Genomic DNA, 14,515 nt, shown 5'->3' with positions numbered 1-14,515 from the left:
GGATGTTAAGTTGATTGTGAATGAGCAGAACAAACTTACTACTACCCTGTACAGGAAGGATTCCTGGAGAAACATGGTGTTACGCCGTGATAGTATGCATCCGAGGCATGTGTTTAAGAATTTAATCAAGGGGCAGGGAATGAGGATTTCCCACCTGAATAACAAGGATGATTTGTTTTGCAGAGGTGTTGAGAAATTGGGTGATGAATTTTTGTCCAGAGGCTATGGGAGACGTGAGGTCGATGTAGCTCTATATGACAGTTGTAGGGAGAGAGAAGGGAGAGCTCGTCCTTTTTATTCTGATGGTTACAATTGCATCTCAAATACTTCTGCTAGTAATGGCTCTGTCTACTCTAATCAGGATGTTCCCTTCTCTGTATACTATACCAGTGATGTTCATCACATCCTGGGTATAGTTAGAGATAACTGGTCGACTTTACATCTGGATGTTGAGTTGAAGAAGGTGGTGGGGGATAAACCCAACTTTGTTTTTAAAAATAGGAAGAGTCTTAAGAGACAGTTGTGTTACAAGGATGTATATAATACAGCTAAGGTTGATGATGATATGCAAATAGGAAAAATGAGATGCATGAATTGTAATTTTTGTGATAATATAGATGTTTCAAATAATTTTATGCATCCTGTAACCAGGAAGGTTTATGAATTTGGGGCATGTGCAAATTGTAGGAGTAGGGACTTGATTTATTTGGCCAGCTGCAGAGTATGTGGCTGTTTTTATATTGGCAAGACCAATAGGTCCCTAGCTGAGCGTATTAGGGAACATTTGTATTCAATAAATTGACATGATTCACGTAATGCCCTAGCCAAACATTGTTTAGAATTAGGTTTTGATCATGTATTTGGCTTTAGAGTTGTTGAAATGGTTAGACCTAGTATACGAGGTGGGGATTTTAGGAATTACACGGAAGAATGTTAGCTCAATTGGATAATCCATCTACAGGCTGAAAACTATCCAGGCATTAATGGTAAGACTTCCATCAAACCTATTTTGAAGGGACGTGCTCTCTTTAAGTGATTTATAGGTATATTGCACTTAGAAGCATAATACCTGTATATGGTCTGTAGGAAGTTTCTTCTTAATTGATGCAGAATCTTTATAGGTTCTTTTAAATTGATGTTTTAATTGATGTAATTGATGATATGGAACATATATATGGTTGGTGTTATAGTTTGTTTTTGAGGTCTGATGAAGCATGTATTTCAGTGTGAAAGCACGTACCGACATTGCAATAAATTTTCTTTGGATTTTATTTTTTGCCATGGAGTGATGTATTTACTTTTATTTCATTTTCATTGTTTGTGTTTTTATACCACTTGTTCTTGAAGTGTTTGTTTTTCATTTTATTCTAAGTTAAATATAGTTTAAAATGAAGGCTATATAATTTGGACGATACTTTTAAATACGGAGTCGTGGGTCAGGAAAAGTTGAGTCAGGCAGGATATGCTAATTTTAGTGTGCCTAGCGATTGTTTTCAATCATATAAAATTATTAAATAGAGGTGTCATAAAATGTAAATTTCTAACTTGGAAAAAAATAACATACCTCTTGGTATTAAACTGTTAACCTCTTCTAGACATGGTAGTTTTGCAGGTAGGTACAGGGATAGAGCTGGAAGAGTTAAGTGCTACATGAATAGAGAAATACTTGTTCAAACTATAAAAAAATATTCATATAAACACAAGCAGAAGACAATAAAACAAATTAACATTAACAGAAAAAAACAGTAAGAAAAAGGGATATGGATAATTGACTCATGGAATGTGAAAGGGATACAAGATAAAAAGGAAAGGAAATTATGGACTTTGCTTTTAAATCAAATGCAAACATTACATTTATACACAAAAGGCATATGTTAAAGGAAGATGGGAGAAAGATAGGGAGGAAAAAAAGGATAAAAACAATAATAGTGTCAGGTAATGAAACGAACAGTATGGGGTTGCAATTTTAATTAAAACCTCATTCAAAGAGACAGTTATACATCATGACTCCTATATAAATGGAAGATGGTGCTATTTTTCAATTAAAAGCTCTAGTCTACAGAAACCACTTCTTTTCTTGAGCCTGTATAGTCCATGTGCAAAACGACAAGATTTTATCATGGAGATGTACAACATTCTAACTTGATTTCCAAACTACTACTATATAATAGGAGGTGAGTGGAATGCAGTAACTGACCCCATAACAGAACAAGTAAAAGCAAAACTTATAGCACCCAGGCTTCCATAGTGATAACATATCTAAATACAGATTTTAACTTATTTGAACTACATTGCTACAACAGTAATATCTCATCTACAATAAAATTCACATACTACTCCCAATGTTATAAATCATGGTTTAGATTAGACTTCATTCTGCAGAAATAAACTATTGTACAAAACCTAGTTTTTTTTCTGACCACTCAAAGATAAACAAGATATTCTAGTGATCTAAGCCTAAAGGGTACACACTGTTCCCTAATCCCGACCTTACTACAGAAAAAAAAAATATAATACAGGAAATTAACAACATATTAGATGAAGTTGATCATGACTTAACACTAACATATATTTCCTAAGATATTTAATTGGCAGCATGTAAAGGAAGGATTAAGGGAATTTTGATTTAAAAAGCATAATACTATAAAACAGTATATAACTGAAAAAGACAAAACTAAAAGAAAAAAAATGAAATATAGGAATCATTCAAAAAAAAACAAAAAACAAACTCAGTACTGAAAGAGCAGGTGAATAACTTACAAAAAGAATTATATATAATGCATACAGAGTAATTCTTTTTCACAGAAATGAAAGCCTTAGCACATTTCTCAGAATGGGCACTAACGCCATCAAGATTAATGGTGAGGATAATAAATGTTAACAATGCCCCTACAATAACAGAAATTAAATACCAAGGGAACACATACAATACTAATTAAGAAATTATTAAAACTTTTGAAGATTTATATACAAGACTATATGGCCCACAAAAGCTAAAAACTACAGAATTAGAAATACTTTCCTAAAACATCTTAACTTCCCAAAAATAAATCAAATGCAGAATGATCTACTTCAGACTCTTTTCATGCAAAAAGAAATTATTTCAGTAATAAATAGTCTGAAAACAAGTAAAGCTCCTGGATCTGATGGGTATACTACTGAGTTTTATAAATCCTTTGGACAAAAAATATCAAAACTTTTACCGAAAATATGTAGTTATATTAGAGAATATGGCACTGCAGATCTATACTTAAATAACTCAAAGACAATCTTTATACCTAAAGGAAAATTTGATAACAAAAGCCCAGGAAACAACAGACCAATTTCTCTTACAAATCTAGATATCAAAATTCTAGCTGTACTTTAAAAAATAATAAAAAAAACAAACTCAAGCAGAATACTCTAGTTTAATTTCACGTTAAACACATACAGATGTCCCAACAACTAAGCACTTTCTTCACCAACAATAAGTGGCCAGTTTTGATTATGTCAATAAGTGGCCAGTTTTGATGATGACGAATACCTCAAGTTTGACATCCACATTCAACTAAATATTAAGAGAACCCACCAAAATCTAGGTATGCTATACAGGAATAATCACTTTCTCTCAAACTCCACTAGGCAAACTCTGGCCACTACTTATCTTCTTCCCTCCTTATTATATGAAGCCCCTCTCTTAACCAAATGTCTGCCTCTATCTCTTCTAAACTAGAAAACTACTATAATAAAATCTCTAAATTTACCCCCAAATCCAGAAATTCCACCCATCACTGCCTTACCCTACAATCTCTGAACTGCTAGAACTTCCAAACTACCTAAACTACCTCCAACTCACCAATGTACACAGACTTATATTTCACCCTACTAAATGTCCTGCTCTAGCAAATATCCTTCCCTCTTACACCCCCAACAGAACTCTCAGATCTGTACATCAAAACTTAATTGCTATCTACAAGCCTAAACGTCCTGCTGGCCAACTTCTCCTCTCTTTCTCTATAGGCAAGAAATGGAATTCCCTTCACTCCACTATAAGAACTATACTAAACTCAGATAACTTTAAATCCCAGCTTCTCAAACACCTGTCCACTAAATGGAAATGTACCTGCCTTCACCCTTCCTAAATCTATCTAACTATTTGCCCCCAGGAGGTTTTCTCACAGGTTCCTAACCTCTCTAAATCTCCTATAGTTACTTCAACATGAGTGTGTCTAAGCTCTCAACAATTCTAAGAGCTACCTATCACACATCACAACTGTGTAAATTTTGTAAATAGCATCATACTTTAAATGAGTGTATGTAAAGTGTTTTCTACTTTTATTTTATTGGTGTGTTTCTTAGAGTGTTTGCTTAAATGTATCTATATAACCCTCTGAACAACCATAAGCTATTTTGTTTGACTATGTGTTACTCTGTGCATATTTTGTAAACTGTCCTATACTATGTATCACTGTATCTCTTATATTTGTACTGTATTATGTTTACTGGAGCTTTTCTCCCTGGGCCTCCACTGAAAATGGATCCTTTGGGCCTAGTGGACTCTCCCAGTAATCAAACTGGAAATGAAATAAAATAAAATAAGTTATTTAAATGGGTGTTTTGCATTTCCCATTCAACTCTGATGAAGCCACTTATTGTTGGTGAAAGCGCTTAGTTGTTAGGATGTCTGTATGTGTGTAACCTGACATTAAAGTAGAGTATTCTGCTTGAGCTTGGGTTTTTTATTATTTTTTAAAGTGTTACTGGTTTTTACCATTATTGCTTTTTTTGTGTATTAAAATTCTAGCTGCATTGCTTGCAAAAAGACTGAAAAAAGTATTACCAAACATAATATCACCTGGACAGTCAGGATTCATGAATGGTAGGCAGACATGTGATACATTAACCTTAGATACAATGATCTTGCTAGCTAAACAAAACAAAAACCCTATATATGCTCTTGCTTTAGATGCATGTAAAGCCTTTGACAAATTAAACCTAATTTTTTTATTTTCCATACTGTCCTATGTTGCTATATCACAACAATTTATAAATATAATAAAAATGTTATATGAGAGCACTTATACAATTCTGTACATTAATAAAACAAATTCAAATCCAATAAAGATTTGAAATGGGACCAGACAAGGACGCCCGTTATCTCCATACCTCTTTAATTTATATATAGAACCCTATTTTACTCACAACCCAAAGAATGTACCATCATATTCCAGTAATGTTTATTATAAAATTGCACTAACAGCCTTTGCTAATTTATGCTTTGATGAATTAAACTTATATATTGCACTCCCTAACACTGAGTTGAGCATAATTCTAGACTCAAAAGTTTCAAATTATAAAATTAATCCCACAAAATCCCTAATTTTCCTTCTCAGTCCATTAGGTTATACTGATTCATATTTTCCTGCTTCAGAAATAAAATTGAAATACTCACTAAAATATTTAGGGATATCCTTTGAACATAACCCAAAACTATTCATGCAGAATAATTTACTAAAGACATGGGCAGAAATTGAACAGGATATTCAGAGATGGGGAAAAAATGAAGCTATTCTTTCGAAAGCAGCAATTATAAAAATGAATATTCTCACAAGGTTATTATTTCAACTCAATGCAACAAATTTAATTGTGGAGAAAAACTTCTTTAGAAAACTAAATGTAGCTTTAGTTAAGTATATGTGGTACTGTAAGTCTGTCAGAATCAGCTATCAGAAGTTAATGCATCCTAAGGAAAAGGGAGGGCTGAGATTACCTGATATTAATTTATATTATGATATAATATGTTCAAACAGGATCATTCAAGTTGTTGGATATAATCCCATGGGGAAAGAATGTTATCCACTATGGAGTAAATTATGGTATGACTATGTCAAAAACACAATTAATCCCAAAGCTCTTCCATTTATAAATCAGGAAAATCTAAAGGATAGCAAATTTCATATCTCATTAAAACATAGAATAATTAGATTTCAAAAAATTATGGAAACACTAAACTTAACAAATTATTGCATCCTGTTACAACAAAACATCTGAATCCAGACCTCAGAAACTCATGTATACTCAAGTAATGATAACTACAATGCTTACTTTGCCCCAGAAATACTCAACAATTTCAACTCAGAAGTTTCACCAAACTGTCAGTGCTGCTACTCACAAATTGCTGACCTATTCCACATTTTATGGAGCTGTAAATTTGTATATAAATTATGGTGCTCACTGAGAGTCAGACTACAGAAGATGGGATATCAAAAATCTATATTATCATGGGAATTTGCAATTTTGAATATCACCTCTCAAATGTTACCCAAACTTAATCTACATATTCTAATTACTGTCTTCTCTAGTAAAATTGTACATTACTCACAACAGGTCAGATTGAACCAAATTGTCATGGGAAGGCTTCAGAAGTATGGCAATAAAGTATATGTCAGCATTATAAATTGATAAAAAATAACTAAAATAAGTATTCCTATTTTCTAAAATATTGGAGTCTTCTCCTGGATCATATTTTAAAAGAGTAGATAGATGAGAAAAGACAAATCATTGTGAATGTAAATTGAAAAGGGCATAGGACATATCCTTTCTTGAGTTTATGTCTAAGCTAAACCTCCTATGTAGCAGTTATGAATAGTATGTAAACTGTGACACAAATCTTAATCAGAAGTTAATTTTCTGTAACACTTGTATATATTGTATATAGAGTGTTATCTATAGTGTGTATTTTGTTGTAACACTGAAAATTCTCTTGCAACAAATTGTATCTAAATATGACTGTATTTCTTCTACTGTGTGGCAGAATTATGGCTTGTAAAATGACTGGAATTGAGATATGCAAACAAAACAAGAGAAGAAGAAAAATAAAAATATTTGAAAAAAAAAGAAGATGGAGGCCCTGAGCAAGCACCTTATTCTCTGCATCAGAGAACCTGGCCTTCCTGCCAGGTTTGTCTGCAGACTCATCAATATGTTTCTTCTTTGACTGTTGTTTAGACATTGATCTGTATGTATGGAAAATGCTGATATGAAAACCATGGTTTGGAGTGACACACAAATGTCTTCCTAACACTGTTCTCTCCTGTTTACGTACACCATGCTGCCTGTGTTTCTGGCATTCTTATTGGTCTAACGAGGAATTGCATCTGATGTCAATAACATAACATTAGTAACCAAATGCCTCCCATAGCAAAAAAGCTGGACTATTGCAACTCTCCTTGATAACATCAGTGTGATCTGGCATTGCTAAAGCAGTCTGGAAAATGTGGCAAACATATAGGGTCCACAAGAGTAAACTAGTTTACCCACAGGTATTGCAACCACAGGCTGAATGTCTATCACAAGTAATATTAAAAAATGTAGATGGGTGTGTTTCCCTTTAAGCTTCTCTGTCCTTCTGCAAAACAATTACCTATCTCAACAGTTCTTTCAGTGCACTTTGAGCTATAACCCATGAAAGCCTTGTCGCAGTTATCCATACAAGTTGGGACTTCACTTGTTAAAGGTAAAGCAGGTTCTTTGTTAGAAGCAAGGGTTGAGATTTAAACCTACTGCATAGACTGTAAATGCTGGTCTACTTCTTCTGCCATAAGGTGATGGGGCTTAATGCCCTCCCTTATACTTATATCACACAAATTTGTGTGCCTGGGTGTGGTGAGTATGCAAATGAGGTATCAAAGCAGAACTGTTTCTGAGTCACGCAATTTCTGCATTGTGCTGACTAGCCAAACTCTATGTTCATGTCCATGCAGTGTCATGCAGAGCCTGGGCACATGCGGTCAACATTGCACATGCTCAGATCAACTTATAGCTCCAAGGGGAATATCTGTAATTCTACAGCTTTAAACCATATGTCAGCAGATAACCACATTCTCCAGGATGAGGAGAATCCTAAGACAGCAGAGATTCTAGCTTTGGCTCCTGGCATTGAGCAGTAACACCTTTAGATTCCCTTGAGTTGGTTTTGCAACATGGCTATTGTTATTCATATTCCAGGAAATAGTTTTGTTTAGGGATGAAATATGACCTTGATTATGTGCAAGTTATTTTTTAAAGTAATCCAATCTAATTAATGCTCCAAAGGTGAAACTCATAGATATTGTTAGATGTGAACACATGTTGTGGCAGTCCCAGATGTAATCAGTTAAATTCTATTGATTAAATTTAATCTGTCATGGCTAAAAAAGATAAATAAGAGTGAACCCTCCAGGGGAACCTGAACAAAGCATAATACATAGGTCATGCTTCCTTCTGCGGTAACCATTATGTGGATGGCACATTTTATGCTTAGGAGTCTCTGCTAAGTTCAACACAGTGTCATACAGATGCCTAGGCACCTGCGGTCTGCACTGCATATGCTCAGATCAACCTGTAGCTCTAAGGGGATATCTGTAATTCTGTGGCTTTAAACCAACTCTTTGATTTTGCAGTGTGTGCCTTGAGTGGCTATTGGTGATGCCGTTTGGTTCTGAACTTGAGGGAAGCATTTCTATGAATAGTAATGACCTTTCTTAATGCAGAACGCTTTCACTGGTTCAAGAAATCATTCAGGGCGTGCAACATTTCCTTCGGTAGTCCACTTAAAATCACTACTACTTGACAGTTAGTTGGTTCTTGTCAAATGCTATCAGATGCACATACGTTGTGAAGCTCTCCTTTACTTTCATTAGTCTAATTAAAACAGTCTTGGCTAAAAGAAGAAACATGGGTTTGCCCTTTATTATTACTGCCCAAACTGTTGTGTACACAGCATATAAAGCTGATGACAGTTTGCTTCCTGGGCCATTCTTACTTTGCTAAAGCCTTTATAAAAGAAATGTTTTATTTGCTTTCATCTGAAAAAAAAGAAATCAAGATGGCATCCAAAAATACTATCAGAGTTATGACAATTACTATAAAGTTATATCAATATTGGTTTCTCAGTACTATTACTCTGACCTTGAAATATGCCTCAAAACTCTAAAACCAGTGAGAAGCCTCTCCTGAATCTTATACTCATAAAGATGTTCTGCACTTTCCTAAAACATGAAATCTGGTCATTTTAGGTATTTTGTGGATAGCTACCCTCATTCTGTTACAGCAAAATAACAGATAACACAAAAGAGTAAGGCTATGAACTGCTTCCTTTCGCTCAGGGGTCTGATTCTGCATTTGCCCACTGCATGCTTGTGAGCAATTAACTTAATCAAGCACTGCTCCCAGGCTAAGGCTGAAAAAGTCTATATAGATCAGTGGTCTCCCCTGGTGTAATAGAAATATTTTCAGCTAAAGTCTCTCCATCACATTCCAAAGTTTTTTAAAATAGAGTTGATATGGTTCACTTTGTATGCTTTTGGTATATGTTTAATATTTTCTGATCAGCAAGCTTAATATTATATGCCTTGACTAATCTGTGTGTGTCACTGTCTGCTAAGAGGGTTTCTGCACAGCAGCTTGTAGGTACAGATGAAAGGCTCATTCGGGCTGAAAAGTTGAGATCTTTTTCTGACAGTAAATTGTTAATAAGGTTATTAGCATGCTTCATACTGCATATTTTGTTAAGCTATATATCCCTGTATAAATCTATAACTACATAAACAGTGGTGTTGTTCGGAGGACTTCATGTTCCAGAATGTTCTTATATTCACCAAAGAACATAACAAGGAGGACATTGGTCACAGGGTTATAAAGTTCAATCTCCTGTCCTAATAGTAGGGATAGTTTTATGGTTTTCAAAACATAAATCAATTTGTTTCTGGTTGTCATGAAAGGATTTTCGGCTGTACATCTTACTTAAGGAGTAAATACAATTCTTTCAGACATTATGAGAAAGAATAAAGTGTTTGTTCCCTTTGTAGTGTTCTTTCAAGGGTGTAGACAGTCTCACAGTAATCCTGAAATATCATCATAACACAGTAACAGATGACGTGCCAAGCACCTGTTGTGATATATACAATAGCTGAGACTGGGCTTAAGACTGCATAGTTTATGAAAATGATACACTATAGCAGATTAGAGAGCCTTGACACACCCCGGACTCCCTGCAAAAAAGACTGAAGAAACATGCGCATTGCTTCTCTTCCAAAAAGGATTATACATTCGTTTTGATACATGGTTGACTGATAAGTAAGCTAATATACAATTGACAGCAATAAAATCAATAAGCACTTCTATAGCAATATTTCAGCATGTTCTATGGAGACACCTCCCCATTTTCAAATAGGTCATCAAGTTGTTTTGGCCTAGAGGTGGTAAAAAGAATGTCAGCAGTTTGCATATTATGAAAAGCTTTCTCTTATCCTAACTATGCAGTAACTGACAATGACTCTGAGAGTATGGTGCAGCTGTCTGTTGTTATTGATTTTACGTTTAGGGATCATATAATGTTACCCTTGGCATTGACTGAAATGATGTTAGATTTTAGTGAAACTAGAACACAGATATATGTTTGTTGGAGGAGTGGCAGAATAATCTGAATATCGGGGTGAACGGATAGGGAATCATTATGAATCTGAACTATTTAAGGCATTATGGTGAGGTGCTAGTATGTTTTAAATAAATAAAGCCTCTTTTAGTTGACTTCAATGGTGTAATTATTAGTTTTTTTTACAACAGTCATAAATTTGTCTCTTTTTACAAGGACTATCTGAATTCCTTTGCTTATGTTATAAGATATTTAGAGCATACTAGCCTTATTTTGTTATATTAAGAATGAACCTCGTTACTGAAGGACTCAATAAAAATCTGCTAATGACTATCATGAGTGTCAGAATAACTGCAAAGTCTATCACATTTCACCATCCATAGACTTCGTGTCACAATCTTCTGATCATTCATGGCCAATAAGGAATAATTTGTGGCATTGTTGTGCAATCCTTTTTGCAGTTCATGTGAGTCTATACTTCTTTCATGCTTTTTTAGCAGCATGAAAAAAGTATTTTCAGCCTTACAACAAATATATGCAAAGCTATTTGTTAGTTACTAAACCACAGGCATAAAAAGCAAATGGCCACAGGTGATATTTCAGAAGGGTTTTGGTTGATTTGCTGAAGACAAACTGACAATGACAGGGTTTAAAATTCATCCTGTTTAAGGAAAATTATAGGCAGTGTGTATTGATTTACAATTATGCTTGCTTATGTTTACATAACCTTTCCAGGGGGTGCTACTGCAATTTTTCTTTATAAGTTAAAGACGTGCGGGGTGGTCAAAGGGCTCACTGTACCCCAAAGCTGTATAACATTTTTTTTTTCATTTTAATGGCTTTCATTTAAACTATTTCAGTAAATTAAATTTCAGTCAAATGGTCTTTGATCTTACATAGCAGATGATTTCAGTAATCTTGGACACATTCAGAATAAGTGCAAAACAAAACCGACATTTGGCTCAAATTCTTTTAGCAAAATTCCTTATTCTGTGTACAGCCCATAAAACAACCTATTTATTCACACCAATGCCGTATATGTTCATTTTATTTGAGCACTAATAATTGTAGCAAGAAAAAATGTTCCAGTCTCTAAACTGATTTGATTTATTGAGAGCATAGTAGCATCATGTTGTGAAAGAAAATGTAAAAAAAAAAAAAAAAAATCAATAAATAAATAAAAGTTTACCTCTTCATTTAGTATTGCCTGACAATGAGAATAATTAATTCTTGAGGCCCATGTGCCATTCGAGTAGCATTCTCTGTATACACTGCCTGCAAAAGAAGCACAAAAACGGATTGGGTTTCATACAGATTTGATATCTTTTGAATCATGCATTGTGATGGTTCTAATCTCTGCAAAGTCAATTCTTCATGTATGAATTTATGAGTGGGAGTAATATGATTGCTCAGTTATTAATTTACCATTATTTAAGTGAATTTGTTTGCAAAGAGCATCACATAACAACTCATAGATTTTATACACACTTTACATTCTGACTTACAGTCGAGTGCTTAGTCTTAAGGAACCCATCTGGAAATAAAAAGCCAGTAAGGAGATGGAACCAGGTCAAGGATATTTCCACACCAATGGCATTACTCAGTGTGGAGTGATAAACAATGAGGAGCCCTCTTTGCTGAGGACTGCTTAGTAACCTGTGAAGTAAGTTACACCCATGTTTGTTATAACTACACACTTCTGAGCCTTACATCACAGAGCTATCGCATACACGATAGCATTAAACGTGAATGAACTTGACACTGGAAGTGTAACTCTTTAGTAGTCCATCTGCTACAAAGACAAATACTTCTAGGCAGTAAAGAGATCTTAGCATGAGAGCTACACTTTAAAAACTTAACATTTCCTTTCTTCCCCACAAGTAAAACTTGAAAGATAGAAAGAAGTGCCTTAAGTAAGGGTGAACACAGTATGATACATTATTTAGTGCAGAAAATTTCTCCTATAATAATTATGTGATTAAACACTCCAAAAGCAGTACTAGAACACAGTTTGCTTAAAGCCAAATTGATTGATTACCCACTGATTTCAGATATAAAACTTCTGAGACTGTCATCTTAAAGTGATTTACTGACGAGGAAAACTTACCTGTGCACCATGACATCTGGTGTACAAAATGCAAAAAAAAAGTTGCTCCTCACCATTGAAGGCTTTTGCTTATTAATACTTTGATGCCACTGAGTATAAACAGCACACATTAACTGCAATAGCATTGTATGGAATTTGTCTGGTGCAACAATAGAATTTAATAGAATCAAAGATGTGGCCATTAAAGTTTATAAATACACCTCACACTATCCCTGGGCTGATTTTGGATAGTGGTAGACTAAATTTATTTCAGACACAGCTTCAAAAAAAGATTGTGAAGATTTTTTATTAAAATATGATCCAAAAATGTAAGGAGTGACAACAAGAAAAAAATTTATCATTATATATAACTCATTGGATGCCATGGGGGTAGATATGAATGCTGGCAAATAACTAAATGTGCAACAGTATCTTCCCATAAGCTTCCATACTGATTTCATTCCATTATTTTAAGATAAAAAAAAAACAAAAACAAAACAAAAAAAAAAAAACACAACATCATTTATTCAGACATTGCTGACTTCTGGATTTAGCAGAGTTTACAGCACTTGAAATAAAAACAAATACTGTTTTTTAGCAAAATCATGCACCTACTATCTTTAGTTTACTGACATATTACAGACAGTGCTGCTTATTTCACTGTTTCATTGTGCATAACTGGAGGGACTATTTTGTGTTAGACTGACTCCTTCTGATGTTACATTCTTTAATATTATTTATATATCAAGTTCATTCCTACATTCAGCTAATACCTTGTTTTCTTTTTATATATTATGGCCATTCCTACATGCAGCTTACTTTAAACAACCAAGGGTTATCCAAAGTGCCTATGCAAGTGATGTAAAATGCAAAGACAACACAAATAAAAGGAAAAAGAAACAAAATTCTACTTAAGCTGCTACATCATCTGTTGGCGCACCACCCTCCCATTCCATTTTGGACAAAAAAGTAATATTTGGGATATATGAATACTCGAAAAATAATGTTTTTTAGATATAGAGTATGCACCTTTAAATGATGTTAGCTCCCGTGACTGACAAGTCACGTGGCACACAGAAATTCCACATAATTCACTTTGCAATCTCAACCTCATTGAGTTAAACCACATGTATTGCCTCTATATATATTTTGTTTATTAAGCATCTTTATGAGACATATACTTGCCAGAACTGAAGGAATGCATTTGATGTTGAGTCTTTGTGGTTAAAACTATAGAGATACTCAGAGATGAGATACTATCTGGTAAAAATAATACATGTCTGCATTTCCACTCAGCACTTGTACTACAAGAAGGACATCTGGCTAAAAACTGGAACCTCTGGATCCAGAAATTTACTTTATCCCTCACTGCAAGAGGTTTAGGTGGGGAGTCTGATAAAAGTTTCAGTCTTCAGCATCAGAATTCCTGCATTTTTTTTGAAGAAAACATAACAGCATTTAACTTTTCTATTTTTCATTTATTAACAGAAAGTAGTAGCACTTAGGAGAATAATTCAGTAATTGTATCATCCCAGAAAGAATATGCTAGGTATTGAATATTTGTTTTTATGATAGCACAGAATCCTGCATAGATATAGATGAATATGTGACTAATACGAACAGTAGAGTCAAAGACTGAAATTGGTGAGTTAAGTTATTTAAGCAATAACCGATGACGTGGTGTGGTATAGTAAAGATTTACCCATGGTTGGCGTGATTAAATAAAGCCAACTGTGGGTAAATTTCAATATACCACAACCACAGAATCAGTTATTGCTATTATACAAAGACATTATTTAAGAAATAAATACTTACTTTTCTTAAATAATGTCTTTGTATAATGGCGCATTACTGTTTTTCTGCTGGTGGTGGTATACTGCTTCCTTGTGTTGATGTACTGGGCATGCGTATCGGACTTGCATTCCTATACATACCTAGTACATCAATGCTTTGAAGCGGAAACAACAGAGAAAATAAAGTCCCCGTTGCTCTGTTTTTTTTCTTTTTTTTTATTTATTAAAAAAAAAAGGTTTTGG

The 14,515-nt window shown here is 34.2% G+C and overlaps 1 protein-coding gene across 1 annotated transcript in view; it reads right to left on the bottom strand.

The window, feature by feature from the left end:
- LOC122788124 (corticotropin-releasing factor receptor 1-like) overlaps positions 1-14,515 on the bottom strand; it is a 1,637,729-nt gene that overhangs the window by 521,628 nt on the left and 1,101,586 nt on the right. The window contains exon 5 of the mRNA XM_044055063.1: positions 11,583-11,668. Coding sequence (XP_043910998.1) covers positions 11,583-11,668 — 86 coding nt within the window. The remainder of the gene's footprint in view (positions 1-11,582; positions 11,669-14,515) is intronic.

Source organism: Protopterus annectens, chromosome 13.part0 (assembly GCF_019279795.1).
Source record: "Protopterus annectens isolate FY-2018-M chromosome 13.part0, PAN1.0, whole genome shotgun sequence".
Classification (NCBI taxonomy): domain Eukaryota; kingdom Metazoa; phylum Chordata; order Ceratodontiformes; family Protopteridae; genus Protopterus; species Protopterus annectens.
Note: the sequence above shows the minus strand (reverse complement) of the source record. Positions and strands in the feature narration are given on the sequence as shown.